This window comes from Coregonus clupeaformis, chromosome 21, assembly GCF_020615455.1.
Source record: "Coregonus clupeaformis isolate EN_2021a chromosome 21, ASM2061545v1, whole genome shotgun sequence".
Taxonomy (NCBI): Eukaryota; Metazoa; Chordata; class Actinopteri; order Salmoniformes; family Salmonidae; genus Coregonus; species Coregonus clupeaformis.
Window position 1 is genome coordinate 38,973,677 of NC_059212.1, and position 27,554 is coordinate 39,001,230.

The 27,554-nt window shown below is 44.2% G+C and overlaps 1 protein-coding gene across 1 annotated transcript in view; it reads left to right on the forward strand.

The window, feature by feature from the left end:
* The window catches only part of ptprsb (protein tyrosine phosphatase receptor type Sb), a 121,108-nt gene that overhangs the window by 81,949 nt on the left and 11,605 nt on the right, over nucleotides 1-27,554 (forward strand). The window contains exons 4-15 of the mRNA XM_045206040.1: nucleotides 8,326-8,595; nucleotides 9,044-9,423; nucleotides 10,961-11,162; nucleotides 11,482-11,618; nucleotides 11,841-11,985; nucleotides 18,052-18,146; nucleotides 20,363-20,616; nucleotides 20,766-20,853; nucleotides 21,829-22,032; nucleotides 22,416-22,573; nucleotides 23,115-23,126; nucleotides 23,395-23,507. Coding sequence (XP_045061975.1) covers nucleotides 8,326-8,595; nucleotides 9,044-9,423; nucleotides 10,961-11,162; nucleotides 11,482-11,618; nucleotides 11,841-11,985; nucleotides 18,052-18,146; nucleotides 20,363-20,616; nucleotides 20,766-20,853; nucleotides 21,829-22,032; nucleotides 22,416-22,573; nucleotides 23,115-23,126; nucleotides 23,395-23,507 — 2,058 coding nt within the window. The remainder of the gene's footprint in view (nucleotides 1-8,325; nucleotides 8,596-9,043; nucleotides 9,424-10,960; nucleotides 11,163-11,481; nucleotides 11,619-11,840; nucleotides 11,986-18,051; nucleotides 18,147-20,362; nucleotides 20,617-20,765; nucleotides 20,854-21,828; nucleotides 22,033-22,415; nucleotides 22,574-23,114; nucleotides 23,127-23,394; nucleotides 23,508-27,554) is intronic.

Sequence of the window (27,554 nt, forward strand, 5' to 3'; positions counted from 1 at the left end):
TGACCACAGACCACTTCTCAGTTCCTATGCTTCCTGGCTGATGTTTTGGTCACTTTTGAATGTTGGCGGTGCTTTCACTCTAGTGGTAGCATGAGACTGAGTCTACAACCCACACAAGTGGCTCAGGTAGTGCAGCTCATCCAGGATGGCACATCAATGCGAGCTGTGGCAAGAAGGTTTGCTGTGTCTGTCAGCGTAGTGTCCAGAGCATGGAGGCGCTACCAGGAGACAGGCCAGTACATCAGGAGACGTGGAGGAGGCCGTAGGAGGGCAACAACCCAGCAGCAGGACTGCTACCTCCGCCTTTGTGCAAGGAGGAGCAGGAGGAGCACTGCCAGAGCCCTGCAAAATGACCTCCAGCAGGCCACAAATGTGCATGTGTCTGCTCAAACGGTCAGAAACAGACTCCATGAGGGTGGTATGAGGGCCCGACGTCCACAGGTGGGGGGTTGTGCTTACAGCCCAACACCGTGCAGGACGTTTGGCATTTGCCAGAGAACACCAAGATTGGCAAATTCACCACTGGCGCCCTGTGCTCTTCACAGATGAAAGCAGGTTCACACTGAGCACATGTGACAGACGTGACAGAGTCTGGAGACGCCGTGGAGAACGTTCTGCTGCCTGCAACATCCTCCAGCATGACCGGTTTGGCGGTGGGTCAGTCATGGTGTGGGGTGGCATTTATTTGGGGGGCCGCACAGCCCTCCATGTGCTCGCCAGATGTAGCCTGATTGCCATTAGGTACCGAGATGAGATCATCAGACCCCTTGTGAGACCATATGCTGGTGCGGTTGGCCCTGGGTTCCTCCTAATGCAAGACAATGCTAGACCTCATGTGGCTGGAGTGTGTCAGCAGTTCCTGCAAGAGGAAGGCATTGATGCTATGGACTGGCCCGCCCGTTCCCCAGACCTGAATCCTATTGAGCACATCTGGGACATCATGTCTCGCTCCATCCACCAACGCCACGTTGCACCACAGACTGTCCAGGAGTTGGCGGATGCTTTAGTCCAGGTCTGGGAGGAGATCCCTCAGGAGACCATCCGCCACCTCATCAGGAGCATGCCCAGGCATTGTAGGGAGGTCATACAGGCACGTGGAGGCCACACACACTACTGAGCCTCATTTTGACTTGTTTTAAGGACATTACATCAAAGTTGGATCAGCCTGTAGTGTGGTTTTCCACTTTAATTTTGAGGGTGACTCCAAATCCAGACCTCCATGGGTTGATACATTTGATTTCCATTGATAATTTTTGTGTGATTTTGTTGTCAGCACATTCAACTATGTAAAGAAAAAAGTATTTAATAAGATTATTTCATTCATTCAGATCCCTTAATTTTTTTGAGCAGTGTATTTACTTAAATAAAAGATTGAGCTGAATTGTATGGTACTGCGTAGGTGCTCATGTCTGCAGCATGGTTTTCATCTGGTCACTCTGTCTCTGTCTCTGTCTGGCTCTTGTGTGCTCTGGAGAGAATCTGCCTGCCTGCCTTTTGATTTGCCAACAGTCTCTTATAACAGTTCAATTAGATTTTGTCTGTTAATTAAATGTTGGTTTTTTGTCTTGAACTTTAGTGTCAAATTCTGGGGATCTGTTGGCATTCTAGGGTCACTCCAAATGTATGGCACTGTTATGTTGAGTGGGATCATGTCCACTGAGCTACAGTGGCTTGCGAAAGTATTCACCCCCCTTGGCATTTTTCATATTTTGTTGCCTTACAACCTGGAATTAAAATTGATTTTTGGGGGGTTTGTATCATTTGATTTACATAACACTTTGAAGATGCAAAATATTTTTGGGGGTGAAACAAACAAGAAATAAGACAAAAAAACAGAAAACTTGAGCGTGCATAAGTATTCACCCCCCCCCCCCAAATTCAATACTTTGTAGAGCCACCTTTTGCAGCAATTACAGCTGCAAGTCTCTTGCGGTATGTCTCTATAAGCTTGGCACATCTAGCCACTGGGATTTTTGCCTATTCTTCAAGGCAAAACTGCTCCAGCTCCTTCAAGTTGGATGGGTTCCGCTGGTGTACAGCAATCTTTAAGTCATACCACAGATTCTCAATTGGATTGAGGTCTGGGCTTTGACTAGGCCATTCCAAAACATAAAAATGTTTATCCTTAAACCACTCAAGTGTTGCTTTAGCAGTATGCTTAGGGTCATTGTCCTGCTGGAAGGTGAACCTCAGTCCCAGTCTTAAATCTCTGGAAGACAGAAATAGGTTTCCCTCAAAAATGTCCCTGTCTTTAGCGCCATCCATCATTCCTTCAATTCTGACCAGATTCTCACTCCCTGCCGATGAAAAACATCCCCACAGCATGATGCTGCCACCATCATGCTTGACTGTGGGGATGGTGTTCTCGGAGTGATCAGAGGTGTTGGGTTTGCGCCAGACATAGCGTTTTCCTTGATGGCCAAATAGCTCAATTCTTTTTATTTTATTTTATTATTATTTATTTTATTTTATTTATTTTTTTGGGGGGGGGTAGATCAGCTTTAATATTGCAGATAGATTGTAACTTCCATCAATGTAATTGTCTGCATCACTTCCAATCCCCCATAAGTTTTTTTTCTCTCACAAATATATATATATATATATACACACATATACATACATACACATATACATACATACACATACATACATATACACATACATACATATAAATACATATGCATACATATACAGTGAGGGACAAAAGTATTTGATCCCCTGCTGATTTTGTACGTTTGCCCACTGACAAAGAAATGATCAGTCTATAATTTTAATGGTAGGTTTATTTGAACAGTGAGAGACAGAATAACAACAAAAAAATCCAGAAAAACGCATGTCAAAAATGTTATAAATTGATTTGCATTTTAATGAGGGAAATAAGTATTTGACTCCCTCTCAATCAGAAAGATTTCTGGCTCCCAGGTGTCTTTTATACAGGTAACGAGCTGAGATTAGGAGCACACTCTTAAAGGTAGTGCTCCTAATCTCAGCTTGTTACCTGTATAAAAGACACCTGTCCACAGAAGCAATCAAATCAATCAGATTCCAAACTCTCCACCATGGCCAAGACCAAAGAGCTCTCCAAGGATGTCAGGGACAAGATTGTAGACCTACACAAGGCTGGAATGGGCTACAAGACCATCGCCAAGCAGCTTGGTGAGAAGGTGACAACAGTTGGTGCGATTATTCGCAAATGGAAGAAACACAAAAGAACTGTCAATCTCCCTCGGCCTGGGGCTCCATGCAAGATCTCACCTCGTGGAGTTGCAATGATCATGAGAACGGTGAGGAATCAGCCCAGAACTACACGGGAGGATCTTGTCAATGATCTCAAGGCAGCTGGGACCATAGTCACCAAGAAAACAATTGGTAACACACTACGCCGTGAAGGACTGAAATCCTGCAGCGCCCGCAAGGTCCCCCTGCTCAAGAAAGCACATATACAGGCCCGTCTGAAGTTTGCCAATGAACATCTGAATGATTCAGAGGAGAACTGGGTGAAAGTGTTGTGGTCAGATGAGACCGAAATCGAGCTCTTTGGCATCAACTCAACTCGCCGTGTTTGGAGGAGGAGGAATGCTGCCTATGACCCCAAGAACACCATCCCCACCGTCAAACATGGAGGTGGAAACATTATGCTTTGGGGGTGTTTTTCTGCTAAGGGGACAGGACAACTTCACCGCATCAAAGGGACGATGAACGGGGCCATGCACCCCCCCAACAAAAAAATAAAAAAATGTGTAAAGTGGTTATCCCACTGGCTATAAGGTGAATGCACCTATTTGTAAGTCGCTCTGGATAAGAGCGTCTGCTAAATGACGTAAATGTAAATGTAAATGTACCATCAAATCTTGGGTGAGAACCTCCTTCCCTCAGCCAGGGCATTGAAAATTGGTCGTGGATGGGTATTCCAGCATGACAATGACCCAAAACATACGGCCAAGGCAACAAATGAGTGGTTCAAGAAGAAGCACATTAAGTTCCTGGAGTGGCCTAGCCAGTCTCCAGACCTTAATCCCATAGAAAATCTGTGGAGGGAGCTGAAGGTTCGAGTTGCCAAACGTCAGCCTCGAAAACGTAATGACTTGGAGAAGATCTGCAAAGAGGAGTTGAACAAAATCCCTCCTGAGATGTGTGCAAACCTGGTGGCCAACTACAAGAAACGTCTGACCTCTGTGATTGCCATGTTTTGCAGAGGGGTCAAATACTTATTTCCCTCATTAAAATGCAAATCAATTTATAACATTTTTGACATTTTTCTGGATTATTTTGTTGTTATTCTGTCTCTCACTGTTCAAATAAACCTACCATTAAAATTATAGACTGATCATGTCTTTGTCAGTGGGCAAACGTACAAAATCAGCAGGGGATCAAATACTTTTTTCCCTCACTGTATATACATATCCTTTTCAAAAATATATTTCCCTTCATTACTTTCCAACCCCACCACCCCTTCCCTAATTGGAGTAAACTAGTGAACAACAACGCTTAGGCCTCTACTTCCAGCTTATGCATACTATATACATTTTATGGACACAGTCAATTTTACAATAATTATATTTTGTTTGTTTTCACTCCTGAACTTCCTCTACCCTCAACCTCTCTGATCATTTTAATGATGTCCATCCGGTTTGCTTCTATATGCCATATCTTTCTAACTGTGCTCTTTCACAAAAGCTCTCAACCTATAACCTATATACTTATTATGGACACAGTATGTTTTACATTAGTTATCTTGTTGTTAAAAGCTCAATTTCAAATCAAATCAAATCAAATTGTATTTGTCACATACACGTGTTTAGCAGATGTCATAGCGGGTGTAGCGAAATGATTGTGCTTCTATCTTCGACAGTGCAGTAAGATCTAACAAGTAATATCTAACAATTTCACAACATATACCCAATACACACAAAACTAGTAAGGAATGGGATTTAAGAATATATACATATATGGACAAGCAATGACAGAGCGGCATGGACTAAGATACAGTAGAATATTATAGAATAGAATGCAGTATATACATATGAGATGAGTAGTACAAGATATGTAAACATTATTAAAGTGACTAGTGTTCAATTTCTTAAAGTGGCCAGTGATTTCAATAGGCAGCAGCAGCCTCTAATGTGGTAATTTTAGTCTCATCTGACCAGAGTACCTTCTTCCATATGTTTGGGGAGTCTCCCACATGCCTTTTGGCGAACACCAAACGTGTTTGCTTATTTTTTACTTTAAGCAATGGCTTTTTTCTGGCCACTCTTCCGTAAAGCCCAGCTCTGTGGAGTGTACGGCTTAAAGTGGTCCCATGGACAGATATTCCAATCTCCGCTGTGGAGCTTTGAAGCTCCTTCAGGGTTATCTTTGGTCTCTTTGTTGCCCTCCTTGCCTGGTCCGTGAGTTTTGGTGGGTGGCCCTCTCTTGGCAGGTTTGTTGTGGTGCCATATTCTTTCAATTTTTTTATAATGGATTTAATGGTGCTCTGTGGGATGTTCAAAGTTTCGGATATTTTTTTATAACCCAACCCTGATCTGTACTTCTCCACAACTTTGTCCCTGACCTGTTTCGAGAGCTCCTTGGTCTTCATGGTGCCGCTTGCTTGGTGGTGCCCCTTGCTTAGTGGTGTTGCAGACTCTGGGGCCTTTCAGAACAGGTGTATATATACTGAGATCATGTGACAGATCATGTGACACTTAGATTGCACACAGGTGGACTTTATTTAACTAATTATGTGACTTCTGAAGGTAATTGGTTGCACCATATCTTATTTAGGGGCTTCATAGCAAAGGGGGTGAATACATATGCACGCACCACTTTTCCGTTATTTATTATTTATAATTTTTTGAAACAAGTAATTCTTTTTATTTCACTTCACCAATTTGGACTATTTTGTGTATGTCCATTACATGAAATCCAAATAAAAATCAATTTAAATTACAGGTTGTAATGCAACAAAATAGGAAAAATGCCAAGGGGGATGAATAATTTTGCAAGGCACTGTACTGAATCACTTGAAGATGCCAAATTGTTTATTTGGTTTTGGTGAATAGTTTGTTCGCGTGCTATCTGAGGAAGAATAGGAATACAGTGAAATCCATGGAACCTAGAGAAGATATTTAAACGCTAGGTGAAGTTTATTAATGAATCTGAACATTGTTATTTTACATTAAATGCATCAGCTGAGAATCATTTGGGGGAAGACTGAGGCCAGTGATTCTATGAAGACTCTTTCCCCCTGATTTACTCCTACTGACTGAGTGGAGATTCCTGTATCGTGAGTCAAAAACATGATTCAAACCCCTGATTCAGATACTGTTTCGAATCTTGACACTAGCCAATATTTCTACTGTCTGTGTCTGTCTGTCTATATGCCCTTCCCTTGCATCCACTCCTGTCCATCTATAGTCGTTGGTCTTTCTTTCTGTCTGTCTGTCTGTCTGTCTGTCTGTCTGTCTGTCTGTCTGTCTGTCTGTCTGTCTGTCTGTCTGTCTGTCTGTCTGTCTGTCTGTCTGTCTGTCGGCCAGTCTGACTGTTACTTCAGTCCTCTGTGTTGCAGCCTTGGAGTACCAACTTTTCAATTCCTACGACATCCACCAATAAACGCCTGATTTTGGAGAACCTAACAGCAGTTTCAAGAGCGCCATGTGTTTTCTCTTTCCCCATCCCTCCTTTCTTCCCCTCTTTCCCCCATCCCTCCTTTCTTCCCCTCTTTCCCCTTCTCTCCTTTCCCCCTTTCTTATCATCTCCCTTCCCTCTTATCCCTGCTGTCCCCATCCCTCTCTTCTAATATCCCTCCCTTCTTTCTCTCTCTTCTGCATTCTGCACTCCATCTGTACCCTGGTGTGTAGGATCAACAGACAAATGTGCATCATTTTAAATTGCTAAAAACATGCGCATACTACCCCTTTCTCTCTCTTTCGATTATCTCTCTCTGTCATGACTCATGATTTATGTCTTGATGTTTCCTTATTTAACGTGTTCAATGCGAACCTTGTAATTGCAACGACACCTAATTATATCTTCCATAACCTTATTTACATCGCTTTTATTTATTTTCAACATTGCTGTGTTCATCTGGTATTCTGGTTGTACAATGAGGCCGTGATTTGCCACATTGACTGGAAGAGGAACCAGACAATACTCTCTCTCTCTCTCTCTCTCTCTCTCTCTCTCTCTCTCTCTCTCTCTCTCTCTCTCTCTCTCTCTCTCTCTCTCTCTCTCTCTCTCTCTCTCTCTCTCTCTCTCTCTCTCTCTCTCTCTCTCTCTCTCTCTCTCTCTCTCTCTCTCTCTCTCTCTCTCTCTCTCTCTCTCTCTCTCTCTCTCTCTCTCTCTCTCTCTCTCTCTCTCTCTCTCTCTTCCCTCTGTCTCTTCATGATTATAGTTTCTTCTATAAGTCTTCCAGGCATGCAAGTGACCCGTGAGCTCTGTCTCTCTATGCATCCATGCATCTTTCCCTCTACGTGCCATTATATAAGATAGATCTGACAGATTGCTAGTAGATTCAGAACAACTACAGTTAACAGAAGCACTCTGTGCATGTTTTCTGACTGATAGCTGGTTCTATCAATTGGCTCTGCCAGCACCATGTATCTAAAGGGCCCCAATCTGCAGTGGAGAACTCACCCCAGAGGCACAGAAATCTCATTGAAGTTTCTCGTTAAAGTTTCTCACTCAAGTTTTTGGTGAAGTTTCTCGTTTTCAAGTCAGTAGCTTTGAACTTCGCTGCAGGGGTAGTTCAACTGTAATTTAGATCTTCACATCGGTTTTATTTGAGCTCATCTTAGTTCATCAGAAAATAAAATCATATGGTATTTTGTGCAGCCCAGCCAGAGCGCCAATATTTGTATTGTAGGTATTTTATTATAGGGAAGAGGAAACTTTATAGTCTGGGCATCTACAGTAATGATTCTAGAATAGCAAATGATGTCCTTATAAAATATGCAATGGGTTGTTGCAGAGTGGCTAAAACGTGAGAAACTTACAATAGGTTTAATGTGCAGGGTGAAATGTAGCTTCAGATAGCAGTCTCTCAACATAGGATCTGTGTATTTCAACTGCTATCATTAGCTAGTATTTTCAAAACTACCAATGTGGTTTTGACTAAACGTGAAATATCCCTTTGTAAAACCTCTGTAAAAGCAGTGAAGTTCATTCTACCCTTTCTGTTACCCCACTCTCTCTCTCTCTCTTTCGCTCTCTCTCATTCTCTCTCTCTTTCTTTATCTTTCTTACTCCTCCCCTCTCTCACCCCCTTTTCTGTCCCTCCCGCTCCCCCTCCACATCCCCCTATCCCAATCCTCCCCCTGTCTTCCGCCTCTCCTCCTCTCCCAGTGCGTCGCGTGCCCCCTCGTTTCTCCATCCTGCCCTCCAACCATGAGATCATGCCCAGCGGCAGCGTCAACATCACCTGTGTGGCGGTGGGTTCGCCCATGCCCTACGTCAAATGGATGCTGGGTAGTGAGGACCTGACACCTGAGGACGAGATGCCGGTGGGACGGAACGTTCTGGAGCTCAACGGTATCAGGGAGTCGGCCAACTACACCTGCGTGGCCATGAGTAGTCTGGGGATTATAGAGGCCACCGCACAGGTGTCAGTTAAGAGTAAGGGACATCCTTTCACTTTCTAACTGTGCTCTCTCTGTTTCCCCCTCTCTGGCTTCCTTCTCTTCTATTAAACTATATCTGCCCCTAACAGCCATATTAAACACATCTATTAGAGAAGTGGTATTCAAACTTTTTCAGTGGGGGACCCCATTTCTTCCCAATAATTTTTTGCGACCCCACCCCAAATGTAATGACACAACCTTAAAATAGGTACATTACGATTTTTTGAGTAACAAATAACCTTAAATTCATTGCATTTTCATCTCTCATCAAAATAAACCAATAAATAAATGTACTCAATACACGACTTTGAATACCACTGTATTAGAGAGTAAGGGCCATCTATGATCTCGCAGGTGTCCGCCAAGAGTAAGGGACACTTTTCTCCCTGTCTGCCTTAAGACATTAAGGACAGTTAAGAAAATATCTCCTTCTCCCGCCATAGCTCTTCCCAAGCCTCCCGGTACCCCCATCGTCACAGAGACGACTCCCACCAGTGTCACCATCACCTGGGACTCCGGTAACCCCGACCCGGTGTCCTATTACATCATCCAGTACCGGGCCAAGGCGCCAGACAGCAAGTACGAGACGGTGGACAGTATCACCACCACAAGGTACAGCATTGGAGGGCTCTACCCCAACACAAAGTATGAGATCAGGGTGTCGGCCTTCAACAGCATTGGCCAGGGACCCTCGTCCACCCGGGTGGAGGCCAGGACAGGGGAGCAGGCTCCGGCTAGCCCACCCAGGAACGTCCAGGCCAGGATCATCTCCAAGAACACTGTCATGGTTCGCTGGGAGGAACCGGAGGAGCCCAACGGACAGGTCAGTGTTGATTTATTTAATCAGTTGTTTTGTTAAAGGTCCAATGCCATTTTTATCTCAATATCAAATCATTTCTGATTAACAATGAAGTACCTTACTGTGATTGTTTTCAAAAAAATTGTTAAAAAAACATAAACAAAAATAGCTTCTTAACAAAGAGCAATTTTTCAAGCAAGATTTTTGCTAGGACTGTCTGGGAGTGGGGAGGGTAAAACTGAAAACTAGCTGTTATTGGCAGAGAGGTGATGTCACCAGGCAGGCCAAAACCCCATCCCAGCAAAACAGGCTGACATTTCAGACAGTCTTTTCAAACAGCTCTTACACTAAAAGGGCATTATCATCATTTTCACAATTTCACAGTATTATTCCAACCTCATAGTGTGGAAATATATATAAAACACAGGAAAATCTGTTCTTTGACTGCACTGGGCCTTTAATAATGTATTAATAATAATGTACATTTACATTACATTTTAGTCATTTAGCAGAAGCTCTTATCCACAGCGACTTACAATTAGTGAATACATATTTTTTTTATACTGGCCCCCCGTGGGAATCGAACCCACAACCCTGGCGTTGCAAACGCCATGCTCTATCAACTGAGCTACATCCCTGCCGGCCATTCCCTCCCCTACCCTGGACGACGCTGGGCCAATTGTGCGCCGCCCATGAGTCTCCCGGTCGCGGCCGGCTGCGACAGAGCCTGGATTCGAACCAGGATCTCTAGTGGCACAGTTAGCACTGCGATGCAGTGCCTTAGACCACTGCGCCACTCAGGAGACATGTACTAATGTACTACTTGATTTATTTATAATGTATTATGTTATTAATCTGTAAATGTATGAATGTATTAATTAGAATGTTATTATAAGAATAAGTGGCCAAAACAGGGATAATGCACAATGATCAACGTCTCTGACAGAGACAACACTGAGGCGCAATAGTAACTGAGTTAGTTAGATAAACATCTAATTTTCCTCTGTTGTCCCTAGGCAGTCTAAACATAATAAGATACTTAATAGTTGCCTGACGACTCACCCTGAATTTATTTCCGCTGCTCTATCGATCATCGTGGAGAAGCAATGTGGATGGGTAACCAGGCTATCATAATGGAGTCAACGTAAACAACAGTAATAACAACAAGGCGTGGGGGCTGGGGCAGTGCATCATAAATAGATCATATAAATAACTAACATATTACAGTTTTAATCATGGACTATAGTGATTAGGCTTTAGGTAAAGAAAGGGTCATTATAAAGGTAATTCAGTTATTTAAGGATAACGGTAATGATATTTCAACCTCGAAGTGAATACAATGATTATCTAGCTCAACGACATATAGGTCCAGTCCAGTATAATTTGTTCTGGGCATTAACGTCACAATATGTAATAGCTTCCAAACTCAAACAAGTCTATAGGACCAGACAATGAGAGGTTAATTATAGAAAACAACAGAAAGGAATTTCTCACCATCGTCTGTCTCTCTCTCTCTCTCTGTGGCTCCCCCCTGATTCCGTTCCTCCGTCCCTCCCTCCAGGTGAAAGGTTACCGTGTGTACTACACCATGGACCCATCTCAGCCCATGAGTCTATGGCAGATCCATAATGTTCAGGACAGCACCATCACCACCATCCAGAGCCTGGTACCCTCTGAGACATACACTGTCAGAGTCCTGGCCTTTACATCTGTGGGAGACGGACCCTTCTCTGACCCTGTCCATGTCAAAGTGCTGCCCGGAGGTCAGTGTGTGTGTGTGTGTGTGTGTGTGTGTGTGTGTGTGTGTGTGTGTGTGTGTGTGTGTGTGTGTGTGTGTGTGTGTGTGTGGTTGTGCGTCCATGTGTGTCTGTGGGTTTGTGTCCTTTTCTGACCCGGTTCATGTCAAAGTCCTTCAGTATGTTTAAGGTCAGTAACACAAATCTTGTGTAGAACTACAGGGCTGAGATGGGAATTGTCTGTTTAAATAAAGGATGAATAGAACAGTCTAGAAGCTACTAACTGACTGGATGCTGGAGAGGTGAGGTCTAACTTTTGTCCTGTCTCCTCTTCCATCCCCTGTAGTTCCAGGGCAGCCAGGGAAGTTCAAAGTGGGCAAGGTGACGGACACCAGTATAGAGCTGACCTGGGAACCGTCCTACATCAAGGAGGGCATCGTCAACTACGAACTGCTCTACAAACCTGTCAAGTTCGGCAGCCTGGTAAGACTTCTTCTTCCATACTAAGTAGATTTCATTAAGATGATTACATCCATTTATCAGATAATCCAGAGATACCCAGTTCTCTTTCTTTCTTTCTTTCTTTCTTTCTTTCTTTCTTTCTTTCTTTCTTTCTTTCTTTCTTTCTTTCTTTCTTTCTTTCTTTCTTTCTTTCTTTCTTTCTTTCTTTCTTTCTTTTATTAATGCTCTCTCCGTCTCTAACAGGAGAAGTTGACGTTTGGGCCCAGGGCGTCGTACACAGTGGAGGGTCTGAGGGCTAACACGGAGTACTCCTTCTCCCTGGCTGCCATTTCAAACAAAGGCATCGGAGCCTTTACCAACGAGCTGGTCCAGAGGACAGCACAAGCCAGTACGTTTCCCTCTGTCACAGCTGCAAACACACACTGTGTAACGTTACAGTGTACTGTACTTGTATCCCTCACAGCTCACTGATCCCTGGGAGTCGTCTACACACTCATCTATCTTGTCCACTCATCTATTCATTTCTCTTGTTCACTCATCCATCCATCCCTGCATCCATCTTCTCTGTATTTAGAGTGTCCCTGATGTCCAGCCCACCAACAGTTTATTTTTACTTTCACCGTTTTCTCACACAGTGAAAAGTCCTGGATATACGGATCGGATAAGGACGCTGTTTTCTGTTTTTCCATCTTGTTTCACTTTCTTCAGTCCTTCACAGGTTCCTTTACTTCAAAGTGGGTCAAAGTGCCCTTTTTCTCCAGTTCAAGAAGCTCACTGTCACAGGTCAAATGTCATCAGGATTCAATTATTTTCAAGGCTTTATTTGAGGTATGTGCTGGTCAGTTGGAGTCTAAAACCAAATCAAACTAATAGGCTTTTATCCAGCGGGGACTGCCGTAAAGGTACAGTATTACTTTTTAATATTTTTACCTGGAAAAAATTGACATAGGACTTACAGGTAAATAAAGGAAACACTTGAGTAAATGAGGGATACAAAGTATATTGAAAGCAGGTGCTTCCACACAGGTATGAATCCTGAGTTAATTAAGCAATTAACATCCCATCATGGTTAGGCTCATGTATAGAAATGCTGGGCAGGCCATTATTGTAGACACTATTTTGGCTACCATGCCTATGCCCCCATAGGATGACAATGCCCCCATCCAAAGGGAATGGGTGGTCACTGAATGGTTTGATGAGCATGAAAACGATTTAAACCATATGCCATGGCCGTCTCAGTCACCAGAGCGCAATCCAACTGAACACTTATGGGAGATTCTGGAGCGGCGCTTGAGATAGCGTTTTCCACCATCATCAACAAAACACCAAATTATGGAATTTCTCGTGGAATAATGGTGTCGCATTCATTTAATAGTTCCAAACAATTGTAGAACCTATACCAAGGTGCATTGAAGCTTTTCTGGCTCGTGGTGGCCCAACGCTCTATTAAGACGCTTTAGGTTGGTGTTTCCTTTATTTTGGCAGTTACCTGTACATTCACCAACAGAAACTTTCGGTAACTTTTAACATGTTATTTGGCTATCTGGATGCCCCTTGTCATGCTTGACCTAAACATGGAGGTTAGACACTTGGGTGGCAGGCTGGGGAGTGACTGAATGTGGCAGATAAGAATTTCAGTTCATGGAGCAGAATGCATTTTCACAGTTAGCTTAGCACGGTTAGCGTGCTATCGCTAGGCTTGGGTGCACATCGTGATTGATCCCCCAGGCCACTGGTACTGGTACTGTGCAGTTGAAGTGTCAGACTGTCAGACTCACAAATCCATGAATGATGAACATATTCCTGCACATACTGTATCTTTACCTCATTTTGGATGAATGGTGGTTGTTGCATGGTAAGAAGGTGCTATGTGATGTCTATGGGTGGGAAGGACAGGTACGCATCTCAGACAGTGCCTGGTTGTGTCTCTTATCCTTGCTGTTCATCTGTCCCTCTGTCCAATGCCTTTTCTCTCATTCTATCTACTAGTTCCTTTGAAATTGCATGAGGTCAACGTTCATGAAAGTATTTGGTTTTGGTTTTAGTTTCAGCTTCCTCAAATCCTGCTATATGATATTTGAAATATCCAATCCCTAAACCCAATTTTAAGGAATTAGATTGGGCAGTTTAACCTTTTACTGTGGTGGGTTAAATCAGAGTCACACAGAGTGATTATTGGTCGTCTTAAACAAATCTACTTTGAAAAAAAGGATACACCTCACACACATGGTTATGGGCTTAAACAAAAGACACCTGTACCATGTCAGATATAGAGTTGAAATGTATTACATTTTGAGTTGCAAGCAAAACATTTTAGAGGCCCCCCTCTTGACAGTGGAGAGAGAACTTTTTGTATATACAGTATATATATATTTGTTTCTACTGGGTTTCTTTTGTCTTTGGAAATGTATCCGCAGGCAGTTGTCCATTCCTGATCTACAGTATAGCTCTGTTCTTATCCAGCCAAGCAAAACTAAGCAGAGCTGTGTATCTCAGCCTGTAGAGGATGTCTTAAGTGCCCTCTTCCCAGTCATAAATCACTGTGCTGCCATTGGTCAGAGCAGACAGGTGAAAGCCAATCATCTGGTATCAGTTACACATCCTCCTGGGCAGTAATTAAGTTGTCCTTTATCTCATTACCTAGCTAACATGATTAATTCCCTTCTTCCTCCATAAAGCTTTGTCTTCTGTGTTTAAGCCGTTGTCTTCTGTGTTGAAGCCGTTGTCTTCTGTGTTGAAGCCCTCGTCTTCTGTGTTGAAGCCCTCGTCTTCTGTGTTGAAGCCGTTGTCTTCTGTGTTGAAGCCCTTGTCTTCTGTGTTGAAGCCCTTGTCTTCTGTGTTGAAGACGTTGTCTTCTGTGTTGAAGCCGATGTCTTCTGTGTTGAAGCCCTTGTCTTCTGTGTTGAAGCCCTTGTCTTCTGTGTTGAAGCCCTTGTCTTATGTGTTGAAGCCCTTGTCTTTTGTGTTGAAGACGTTGTCTTCTGTGTTGAAGACGTTCTCTTCTGTATTGAAGCCCTTGTCTTCTGTGTTGAAGCCCTTGTCTTCTGTGTTGAAGTGGTTGTCTTCTGTGTTGAAGCCCTCGTCTTCTGTGTTGAGGACGTTGTCTTCTGTGTTGAAACCCTTGTCTTCTGTGTTGAAGCCCTTGTCTTCTGTGTTGAAGCCCTTGTCTTCTGTGTTGAAGACCTTGTCTTCTGTGTTGAAGACATTGTCTTCTGTGTTGAAGCTGTTGTCTTCTGTGTTGAAGCCCTTGTCTTCTGTGTTGAAGAGGTTGTCTTCTGTGTTGAAGCCCTTGTATTCTGTGTTGAAGACGTTGTCTTCTGTGTTGAAGCCCTTGTCTTCTGTGTTGAAGCCCTTGTCTTCTGTGTTGAAGCCCTTGTCTTCTGTGTTGAAGAACTTGTCTTCTGTGTTGAAGCACTTGTCTTCTGTGTTGAAGCCGTTGTCTTCTGTGTTGAAGCCCTCGTCTTCTGTGTTGAAGCCCTCGTCTTCTGTGTTGAAGCCCTTATCTTCTGTGTTGAAGACGTTGTCTTCTGTGTTGAAACCCTGTCTTCTGTGTTGAAGCCCTTGTCTTCTGTGTTGAAGCCCTTGTCTTCTGTGTTGAAGACGTTGTCTTCTGTGTTGAAGACGTTGGCCTCCAATTCCCCCAGAGCAGGGGCAGGCAGTGGTGGAGGGGCTAGAAAAGTGGACCTGGTACCGCGTTAGCCTGGCAGCCTTCACTACATTTACATTACATTTTAGTCATTTAGCAGACGCTCTTATCCAGAGACCAGAGAGCCCGGCGCTGCTCTGCCACACGGACAACGATGATGAGTGTGTGTGTGTGTGTGTCAGAGAGATATCAAACAAGCTTGAGATGAGAATGTTTGAATGGCTGAAGTATTAGTTTTGCTGATCAAAGTATTGATTGAGAAATTAGACATTGTGTGTATGTGTGTGTTCCTCAGTCCCGGGTGCGGCCCCTCGGCAGGTGGAGGTCCAGCCCTTTAACTCCACTGCCGTTAGGGTCACCTGGCGATCTGTGTTGCCAAGGCAACGCCAAGGTCAGATCCGTGGTTACCAGGTGCACTATGCTTGTGTGGAGAGTGGCTCATCACGCAGCCTTCCCAGAATCAAAGACCTGCTATTGGACAACAGCCAGGTGAGGTCATCACCTTCTTATTTTTCTTACTTACATTTTTCGTAAAAAATTATTTCATTTGAATATCTTCTCAACAGTCATGTACATATGTACTTACAAAGATAACATACATATTTGCCAGCTATTACACCTCTGCAGGTTATTGTTCAGCTAAAGTGAAGCAAATAATGTATCTCACTGAGTCTTTGCAGTATGCATCACCTCCCACCAATGTTCCCTCTAAGCTGCGCGCATGTACAGGCATGCCGCTCCCCCGGGACTGCCAGACCAGAAGCAATATCAGGCCAAGCACAAGATTGAACTTCACTCAACTTTCTAGAGTTTTCCCCTTTAGTTAACACTATCAACGTTTCCCTTTACTGTGGGAATTGTGATCGAATCAACGCAATATTAGCCACTTTCAATGCAACAGACCTAAACAAAACGAACTATGCAAGACTTAGTATGCAAAATTAACTATGCAAGATATTTTGTTGTAGGCAGAGTGCATCGGAGTAGGATTCTATTGCATTGACAGGCACGACTCAGACCGGTGCTCCATAACCAATCAGAGCTGCAGTAGGCCTATATGCAAATAGATCATTGCCATATATGGATTTGTGCCATTAACTTTGAACTGGACTGTTTTACAGCATGAGCGGTCGTGATTATTATGTGCTTGTTTTGAGATCAAAGCTAGAGAGAGCTGCATGTAGCCACGTGTGCACATTTGTTCATATTCTTTGCTAGTTAGTGAGTTATTAGCCCAGTTATAGCTAATTTACAGTCAGAAATGTGAGAGTGATTGCTTCCTACAAGAGCGCAAAACGTGAACATTTCTAGCCATCTTTGAAAAGTGAGTCAGGTAAAGAGCTTAAAGGGGCAGTGTTGTATTTTGAGACAGGCTTGAATAAGCTAAGAAGCCAATAGGCAGAGGGTAGCATAATTTGTCTGATTCTCTGTAATAATGGTATGGGGAATAATAATGCATTTTGTTTTGTAAAGTGGTTTCTTGCATCAAACAACACTTTTAAGAAATCAGTCACCTCCTTGTCTGAAGGACAAGTGGATAAGCAGGATAATGTTAAGCACTGCATGTTTTTTTTCTAAAGTCTCATGGAATGTAGGCCTACATTGAACGCCACACATTGGCTGCTACTGTAAGCTGAATGATAGAACTGCTATTTCCATGTTAACATTTTATGTGATGTATTTTCTCCATAGTTTTTTATGGTAAGCCACTACAGTTTGGGCTGAAGAATGCAACTCTGGACACTGCGGTGGCGTTTTCGGCCAGGGAGCGAACATACACACTCACAGACGTAATGCCAGGGTTGACCTATGTCGTTATGGAGAACACTCTCACACACCCGTAGGTAAAAGTCAGTAGAAAAGCCAGACAGGTCGTGAACTGTGAGGTAAGTGTTGAGTCTGGGCTCCTTGGCTGACTGAACGAGGCTTTAGTTTAATACACATGGTTTGTTGCTAAAGGTAAGCTTTTAACTCCTTTTGGATAAACCTAACCTGTTCCAACCTTTGTTGACATGCTGTTAACGTGTTTTGTAGCCTGTACACTGCCCAATAGGCACTTAACCACTAACTACACACATTCTTCAGTTCTGTTGCTCTCCCTCCACTCTTCACTCTGATCAATCAATCCACCTCTTCACCTCCTGCTGCTCTTCCTCCAATCCTTCATCTGCAGTTCCCACTACCACCAGATCAGATGAGTCTAAAGACCTGCTCCTACCCTCCATCACTCACACAGACACCCACTAACAGTTCTACAGGGTGGAAGCGGAGGAGTGGAGAGGTTGAATGGCACAGTGCAGTCTAAAGATGACCCTGCTTTGACTGTGTCTACATGTATCTTACAGGACTGTTATGTCTGTCTAACATCCCTTCATGCCCTTCACAGCGACCCAATAACTCCTTGAGAAGAGAGTTGTTTGGCAGTTACATATTGTGTGTGTTCTGTTCCGGAAATCTACCGGAGCAAATTAGGCTAGAACGAGATAAAGTAGGATTACACAGATTATGTCATCATAAAGAGGAGGAAGTACAGGGCACAAAGGAGCCAACTGTTCCTATCTCTTCTATTCTTATCTACTCTTATTTGATACCCAGTGTCCATATACATACTTCCTGAAGAATCTTGAGATGAATGACATCACTGTATAATTCTTCTTCATCTTATTTTAGGAATTAGGATCCTTTGTTATAGAACCCACTAGAATGGGTTGGTAGCTTCTCCACAAATGGTTAAGGACAGACGAGACATGTGAATGGGGTGGTCTATACCTCCACTGACCATTTTTCTGTTTTCCGTCTTCCAATCAGATGTCCCGAGGAACTTCTCAGTGAACCTGGCGACCAAGACGAGTGTTCTCCTGACCTGGGAGTTCCCTGAGAGCCCCTACCCCTACCATTTCACTGTGAGTGTTTGTGTGTGTGAGTGCGTGCGTGTGTGTGTTTGTGCGTGTGTGTGTTTGTGCGTGTGTGTGTGTGTGTGTGTGTGTGCGTGCGTGCGTGCGTGTGTGTGTGTGTGCGTGTGTGTGTGTGTGTGTGTGTGTGTGTGTGTGTGTGTGTGTGTGTGTGTGTGTGTGTGTGTGTGTGTGTAAACACCTGTGTGTGTGCATATGCATACGTTTCAAGTTTTAATGTCAAGTAAAGTGAAATGCCTTTCTAGCAAGCTCTAAACCCAACAATGCAATAATCAATATCAATGTAGTATTCAAAATAAAAAAACACACGAGAAATAAAAAAGAAATAAGAACAGTAGAAATAATTTATATACAGGGTCAGTTCCAATATATGTACAATGTGCAGGGATACTGGAGTGATAGAGGTAGATATGTATAAGAGTAAGGTGACTAGGCATCAGGATATATGATAAACTGTGTAGCAGCAGTGTGTGTGTGTGTTTGTGTGTAGAGTCAGTATAAATGTGTGTGCACGTTATGTGTGTGGGAGCAAATGAAGTGAGTGTGTGTATGAGTGTGTGTGTTGGAGTGTGTGTGTTGGAGTGCCAGTGTGCGTGAATGTATAGAGTCCTGTGAGTGTGCATAGAGAAAGTGCAAAAATACAAATAAAATACAAGGATCAACTTAGAGTCTGTGTATCCATTTTGTTAGCTATTTAGCAGTCTTATGGCTTGGGGAGCTGTTCAGGAGCCTGTTACTGTCAGACTTGATGCACCGGGACTGCTTGCTGTGTGGAAGCAGTGACAACAGTCTATGGCTTGGGTGGCTGGAGTCTTTAACGATTTTCCGGGCCTGATATAGAGGTCATGGATGGCAGGGAGCTCGGCCCGAGTGATGTACTGGGCTGTCCGCACCACCCTCTGTAGCACCATGCGATCGAGGGTGGTGCTGTTGCCATACCAAGCAGTGATGCAGACAGTCAATATGCTTTCAATGGTGCAGCTGTAGAACTTTGAGGATTTGAGGGCCCATGCCAAACCTTTTCAACCTCCTGAGGGGGAAGAGGCGCTGTCGCACCTTCTTCACGACTGTGCGCATGTGTGTGGACCATTTTAAGTCCTTAGTGATTTGGACACCGAGGAACTTGAAGCTCTCAACCTGTTCCACTGCAGCCCTGTCGATGTGGATGGGGGCGTGCTCTGAGAACGCGGCCCGGAATACCGTCCGGCCCCGCAGCCTTGCGAGTGTTGACCTGACTAAAGACCTTACTCATGTCAGCCTCGGAAAGCGAGATCACTGAGTCCTCTCGGTCGGTGGAGGCCCTCACGCACGGCATGGTTTGTTATTGTCGAAGCGTGCATTGAGTTCGTCTGGTAGATAGGCATCATGGATAGATCATGGCTGGGTCTTCCTTTGTAATCCGTAATGGACTGTAGCCCCTGCCACGTGGCGGGCGTCGTAGCCTGTGTAATATGATTCCACCTTATTCCTATATTGTCCTTTTGCACGTTTGATGACTCTGCGGATTTTGTGGCGGGACCTCTTGTACTTGTTCTTGTCCTCAGCCGTAGCCTCAGGGTTGTTCATCCAGGGCTTTTGATTGGGGAAGCAGCGAACGTTTATGGTGGGGACAACGTCGCCGATGCATTTCCTAATGTAGCCGGTGACGGAGGTGGTTAGCTCGTTGGATAGCCATTGGGTGTATCTTGTCCAAAAGCCATGTTTCGGAAAAGCAGAGAATATTGTAGTCAAGAGAGTCCTGTTGGTAGCAAATCCACAATCGGATGTCATCCATCTTATTATCAAGTGACTGTACATTAGCCAGTAGAATGGAGGGAAGAGGTGGCAGGTTTTCCCTTCGCCTTAATCTCGCCAGGACTCCCCCTCTTTTGCCTCTGTAATGCCGGCGTTTCCTCTTGCATACCTCGAAAATTGGGTCAGAATTACAGAAAGAGCCCAGGGCAGATGAGTCGAAGTTGAAGTAGAAGCTGGAATTGGGGTAAGTAACTGCCGATCTGATGTTCAAGAGTTATTGTCGGTTGTAAGAAATAATAGCGGATACATTTAGGGAAAATAAAGTAAAAATAAACGGCTAAAGAATCACAAAATAGCAAAGTTGGGTAGGAGCTCGCAAAATGGCGACCATACAGTACGGCACCATCTTATTATGTGTGTATATATGTGATCTTAACTGTAAGAAATACCCTCCCCTATCCTATTCCTTCCAGGTGGAGTATAACCGGCAGAAGATGGAGGTGGATGCCAGGCTGAGGAAAGCAGTGATCCCCAACCTGCAGCCAGATACCGACTATGACTTCAAGATCACCTCTGCTGAGGGCAACATGGGCGGGCTGAGGCACCGCATCTACGCCAAGACCTCTCCACCAATTGCCATCCGCCGTCCGGAGATTGACCACACCCGTGACACGGAGACCACCATCACCATCATCCTGCCCTCGCTGGAGAACCGCAGCCCTGTCAAGTAAGGGCTAGCCACAGGGTTGCTTTCTGATTATTTTAATGGGCATACGGTTGCATTCCAACAACATTAATGCGTTATACAGTAGTAAACTGCCACAGAAAAGTTGTAATTAAATGCCATGACAATCTGGTTGTTCCTCTATCCTGTAGGAACCTGTATGTGGTGGTAGTTCCTCTGAGGAGGGCGAGGGGGGTCATTAGACATCTCAAGAGCCCAGACGAGATGGACCTGGAAGAGGTGAGAGCTAAGGCAAACCATCTGGGAACACATGAACTGGCTGGTCCTCTCTCTGAGAACATTTTACATTTGAGTCATTTAGCAGACGCTCTTATCCAGAGCGACTTACAGGAGCAATTAGGGTTAAGTGCCTTGCTCAAGGGCACATCGACAGATTTTTCACCTAGTCGGCTCGGGGATTAGAACCAGCGACCTTTCGGTTACTGGCACAACGCTCTTAACCACTAAGCTACCAGCCGCCAGAACCTTTGCTCTTTTAGATTTTCTCATGTGGTTTCTTAATGTTTACATAAAAAAACGCATCAGTAACATCCCCTCTCTCTCTTTCTCTCAATTCAATTTCAATTTTAAATTCAATTTCAATTTCTCTCTCTCTCTCTCTCTCTCTCTCTCTCTCTCTCTCTCTCTCTCTCTCTCTCTCTCTCTCTCTTGTCTCCCTCTCTCTATCTCTCCCTCTCCCTCCCTCTCTCTCTCCATCTCTCTCTCTCCCTCTCTCTCCATCTCTCTCTCCCTCTCTCTATGTCTCCCTCTCTCTCCTCTCTGTCTCCCTCTCTCTATTTCTCCCTCTCTCTCCCTCCCTCTCTCTCCTTCTCTCTCTCCCTCCCTCTCTCTCTCCCTCTCTCCCCATCTCTCCCTCCCTCCCCCCTCCCTCTCTCTCTCTCTCTCTCTCTCTCTCCCTCCTCCTCTCTCTCTCTCTCTCTCTCTCTCTGTCTCTCTCTCTCTCTCTCCATCTCTCTCCCTCCCTCTCTCTCCCTCCCACTCTCTCTCTCAATCTCTCTCCCTCCCTCTCTCTCCATCTCTCTCCCTCCCACTCTCTCATCTCTTTGTCTCCCTCTCTTCATCTCTCTGTTTCCCTCTCTCTCCACTTCTCTCTCCATCTCTCCGTCTCCCTCTCTATCTCCCTCTCTCCATCTCTCTGTCTCCCTCTCGCTCCATCTCTCTGTCTCCCACTCTCTCCATCTCTCTGTCTCCCAGTTGTTGAAGGACAGCAGTCAGAGACAGCAGAAACAGGCAGACTTGCGCAGAGCCTACATCTCGGCCCTCTTCACCCCTGCTACTCTGCCCGCCTTTTTCACTCTGGGGGACCAGCTGGACTACGGAGGCTTCGAGAACCGCGCTCTAGAACCGGGACAGGAGTATGTGTTCTTCATCCTGGCGGAACTCAATGGCACGACAGTGGTACGGGCCAATCCAATTATGTTTCTTTTTGTGTGATTGTGTATACACTCTTAGAAAAAAAGGTGCTATCTAGAACCTAAAAGGGTTCTTTGGCTCTCCCCATAGGAGAACCCTTTGAAGAACCCTTTTTGGTACCAGGTAGAACCCTATTGGGTTCCATGTAGAATCCTAGGGGACAGCCGAAGAACCCTTTTGGAACCCTTTTTTCTAAGAGTTTATGTATTGTAGGACAGTGTGTATCCCTCTCACGTAGTCTTTTCTCTCATTCTCAAGAGACGTTGCAATAAGACAATAAAATACATATCAGTCAACAACTGTATAATGAAAATAAGGTTAATTTCCCCTGGCTAGCCCTTACTGTGCTCTGTGTTTGTGTATTGTAGAAGATGTATGCGGACAGTCCGTACACAGACCCAGTGATCGCTCCGGACTCTGACCCCCAGCCGCTGGATGCGGGGGATGGTCTGATCTGGGTGGTGGGACCCGTCCTGGCTGTAGTCTTCATCATCTGCATCGTCATCGCCATCCTGCTCTACAAGAAGTGAGTGAGACCCGGGGAGGGAGCACTGAACTTACACAGGGATTTTATAGCTAACACACTATAATAAGCTTACATGATAATGTTATAAATAGCTAACATGCTATAAGTAGCTAACATGCTAACACGCTATAACCAGCTTACATGCTAATATTATAACTAGCTAACATGCTACAAGTAGCTAACATGCTAACATGGTATAACCACCTTCATGCTAATGTTATAACTAGCTAACATATTAACATGCTATAACTAACTAACATGCTAGCATGCTCAGCACATACGGTGCTAGCCCACTATAACCATTGAAATGTAGCTACCTCAGCTTACACAGTATACTGGCATAACAGGCAAAGATACAATATCCAGCATTGTAAGGAATGACTGCTAGCCTGACCCAGCCGAAGAGATGTGTCAGCCACAGAAAGCCGGCCATTTTGAATACAAATGTATCATATTGATTTTTCTCTCTGTCACTCCCTCTGTCCGTCTCCTCTCCTCCTTTCATTATTCATTCCCTCACTTGCTCCTGTTTCGGAAGCAGCAAGCCAGACAGGTGAGTGTCGGCCATACTAATTAGTTGTTTTATTGTATTAGTGACATGTCTTGATCTCAAAGGACAGATGGTGCGGTGCAAATTCTAATGCCTAATTGGCAGTGCAGCAATTTATAGAAATGATGCAGTATAATAAATGTGTAACTTGTGTTCATTGAGCAAATAGATTGTGATGAATACTGTTAGACATTCATGAACTCTAACCTCTCTACTCTCTCTGGTGTGTCTCCCCCCACCCGTTGTTTCCGTCTCCCTGGTCCCTGAGCAGTAAGAGGAAGGACTCTGAGCCAGGCACCAAGAGCCTTCTGGGTAATGCTGAGATGATGGCCCACCACCCCACAGACCCCGTTGAGATGAGACGCATCAACTTCCAGACCCCTGGTATGCATTCATACACTCACACACACATTCTTCGATAGCACATTCTTTCTTGAAAAAAGACAGAAATGTTTCTGAATTTATATGGTGGGAAAAACCCTTTTTACATCAGCAGTTGTCACAAAGTGCTTATACAGAAACCCATCCTAAAACCACAAAGACCCCAAAGAGCAAGCAATGCAGATGTAGAAGCACAGTGGCTAGGAAAAAGTCCCTAGAAAGGCAGGAACCTAGGAAGAAACCAGGAACCAGGTTCTGAGGGGTGGCCAGTCCTCTTCTGGCTGTGCCGGGTGGAGATTATAAGAGTACATGGCCATTAAAACCAGCAAGGTAAAATAATAATCACAGTGGCTTTTCATAGCTGAGCATTCAGAGGTAGAGAGAGGTAGAGAGAGGTAGAGAGAGAGAGAGAGAGATCACATCAGTGACTCAACCCACTCAAGTCGAGTATAGCAAAAAAAGCCTGGCATGACGTGATGCACCCCTCATAGGGACGTAGTGGGAGAGCGTGAGCAAGCCAGTGACTCAGCCCCTGTAATAGGGTCAGAGGCAGAGAATCCCAGTGGAGAGAGGGGAGCAGACCAGGCAGAGACAGCAAGGGCGGTTCGCAACTCCAGTGCCTTGCCGTTCACCTTCACACCCTTGCACCAGACTACACTCAATCATAGGACCTACTGAAGAGATGAGTCTTCAGTAAAGACTTAAAAGTTGAGACCGAGTCTGCGTCTCTCACATCGACCATTCCATAAAAATGTAGCTCTATAGGAGAAAGTCCTGCCTCCAGCTGTTTGCTTAGAAATTCTAGGAACAATAAGGAGGCCTGCGTCTTTGTCATGCCCTGGCCTACAGAACTCTAGCTAGTTTGGTCAGGGTGTGAATATTCTAGGTTTGTATTTCTATGTTTGGCCGGGTGTGGTTCCCAATCAGAGGCAGCTGTCGCTCGTTGTCTCTGATTGGGGATCATACTTAGGCAGCCAGTTTTCCTGTCTGTGTTGTGGGATCTTGTTGTGTTCCTGTTTAGGCTTGTGTGTTAGCCCTTTGGACCGTCACGGTTAAGTTTGTTATTTTGGTTACTGTGTCGTGTGTTTATTAGTTAATAAACATGTACGCCTTTCACGCTGCACCTTGGTCCGACCCATCTCTTAACGTACGTGACAGTCTTGTGACTGTAGCGTACGTGTAGGTATGTACAGCAGGACCAAATCGGAAAGATAGTTAGGAGCAAGTCCATGTAATGCTTTGTAGGTTAACAATAAAACCTTGAAATCAGCCCTAGATTTAACAGGAAGCACTGGAGTAATATGATCGAATTTTGGGGTTTTAGTCAAGATTCTAGCAGCCGTATTTAGCACTAGCTGAAGTTTATTTAGTGCCTTTTATTGTAGCCGGAGAGTAGAGCATTGCAGTAGTCTAATCTTTAAGTGACAAAAGCATGGATTAGCTTTTCTGGATCATTTTCTGACAGAAAGGTTCTGATTTTTGCAACGTTATGAAGATGGAAAAAGCTGCTCTTTAAATATTTTTTATATGTTCGTCAAAGACAGATCAGGGTCCAAAGGAACGCCAAGGTCCTTCACAGTTTTGTTTGTGATGACTGTACAACCATCGAGATTCATTGTCAGATCCGACAGCAGATCTCTTTGTTTCTTGGGACCTAGAACTAGCATCTCTGTTTTGTCAGAGCTTTAAAGTTTAAAAAAATCTGACATCCACTTCCTTATGTCTGAAACACAGGCTTCCATGGTAAGCAATTTTGCGACTTCACCATGTTTCATTGAAATATACAGCTGTGTGTCGTCTGCATAGCAGTGAAAGTTGACATTGTTTCTGAATGACATCACCAATAGTTAATATACAGTACCAGTCAAAAGTTTGGACACACCTACTCATTCCAGGGATTTTCTTTATTTTTGCTATTTTCTACATTGCCAAGAGTGTGCAAAGCTGTCATCAAGGCAAAGGGTGGCTACTTTGAATAATCTAAAATAAATGTTTTTATTTGTTTAACACTTTTTTGGTTACTACATGATTCCATATGTGTTATTTCATAGTTTTGATGTCTTCACTATTATTCTACAATGTAGAAAATAGTAAAAATAAAGAATAACCCTTGAATGAGTAGGTGTGTGTGTCCCAACATTTTGACTGGTACTGTATATATAGTGAAAACAATGGTGGTCCTAGAACGGAACCTTAAGGAATACCAAAACTTACCATTGATTTGTCAGATGACAAACCATCCACAGAGACGAACTGATATCTTTCAGACAGATAAGATCTAAACCAGGGAAGAACTTGTCCGCATAGACCAATTAGGGCAATAAAGAACAAAGTAAGTGAATTTCGAGTGTAGAAAGTTACCACAGCAAACACACCAAACAGGGTCAGGTTTTATAATACTCTAAAGCTTCCACCAAGGTTTCATTTCCTAAGAGATCAAAATGGCTGTCCTCCAGGTTAGTACACTTAGATGAGTCATAACTGGGTGACGGGCGGCACAGCACGGCCCAAACCCTGTAACCGTCTGTGTCTGCCTGCCCACAGTCCACCTGGCAGGCTCTAGATAGCCATGCCAGAGAGGACGGAGGTGTCAACACAGTCAGAACTCAAAACAAGTCCATAACCTATTAGTTCTTCAAAAGATTAAAGGTGAGAGTTAAAGTTACAGTTAGCTAATAGAATCATATTTCTGGATAGAAAACGTGGTACATTTATTACGTTCTTCCCTGCGTGGCCAGACAGAGCTGAGCTGACCCACTCTGCCTCCACACCCTCTGTGAGTCCCACCTCCAGCTGCTCTGGTGTTAAATCCCATGGCTACGCCTCCACCACTTCCTGCAACCCTGTGTGTTACAAGGAACTGCCCCCTCCCCACAGAAGGAACTGTGTAATATATATATATATATGTAAAATATATACAGTGGGGAAAAAAAGTATTTAGTCAGCCACCAATTGTGCAAGTTCTCCCACTTAAAAAGATGAGAGAGGCCTGTCATTTTCATCATAGGTACACGTCAACTATGACAGACAAAATGAGGAAAAAAATCCAGAAAATCACATTGTAGGATTTTTTATGAATTTATTTGCAAATTATGGTGGAAAATAAGTATTTGGTCACCTACAAACAAGCAAGATTTCTGGCTCTCACAGACCTGTAACTTCTTCTTTAAGAGGCTCCTCTGTCCTCCACTCGTTACCTGTATTAATGGCACCTGTTTGAACTTGTTATCAGTATAAAAGACACCTGTCCACAACCTCAAACAGTCACACTCCAAACTCCACTATGGCCAAGACCAAAGAGCTGTCAAAGGACACCAGAAACAAAATTGTAGACCTGCACCAGGCTGGGAAGACTGAATCTGCAATAGGTAAGCAGCTTGGTTTCAAGAAATCAACTGTGGGAGCAATTATTAGGAAATGGAAGACATACAAGACCACTGATAATCTCCCTCGATCTGGGGCTCCACGCAAGATCTCACCCCGTGGGGTCAAAATGATCACAAGAACGGTGAGCAAAAATCACAGAACCACACGGGGGGACCTAGTGAATGACCTGCAGAGAGCTGGGACCAAAGTAACAAAGCCTACCATCAGTAACACACTACGCCGCCAGGGACTCAAATCCTGCAGTGCCAGACGTGTCCCCCTGCTTAAGCCAGTACTTGTTCAGGCCCGTCTGAAGTTTGCTAGAGTGCATTTAGATGATCCAGAAGAGGATTGGGAGAATGTCATATGGTCAGATGAAGCCAAAATATAACTTTTTGGTAAAAACTCAACTCGTCGTGTTTGGAGGACAAAGAATGCTGAGTTGCATCCAAAGAACACCATACCTACTGTGAAGCATGGGGGTGGAAACATCATGCTTTGGGGCTGTTTTTCTGCAAAGGGACCAGGACGACTGATCCGTGTAAAGGAAAGAATGAATGGGGCCATGTATCGTGAGATTTTGAGTGAAAATCTCCTTCCATCCGCAAGGGCATTGAAGATGAAACATGGCTGGGTCTTTCAGCATGACAATGATCCCAAACACACCGCCCGGGCAACGAAGGA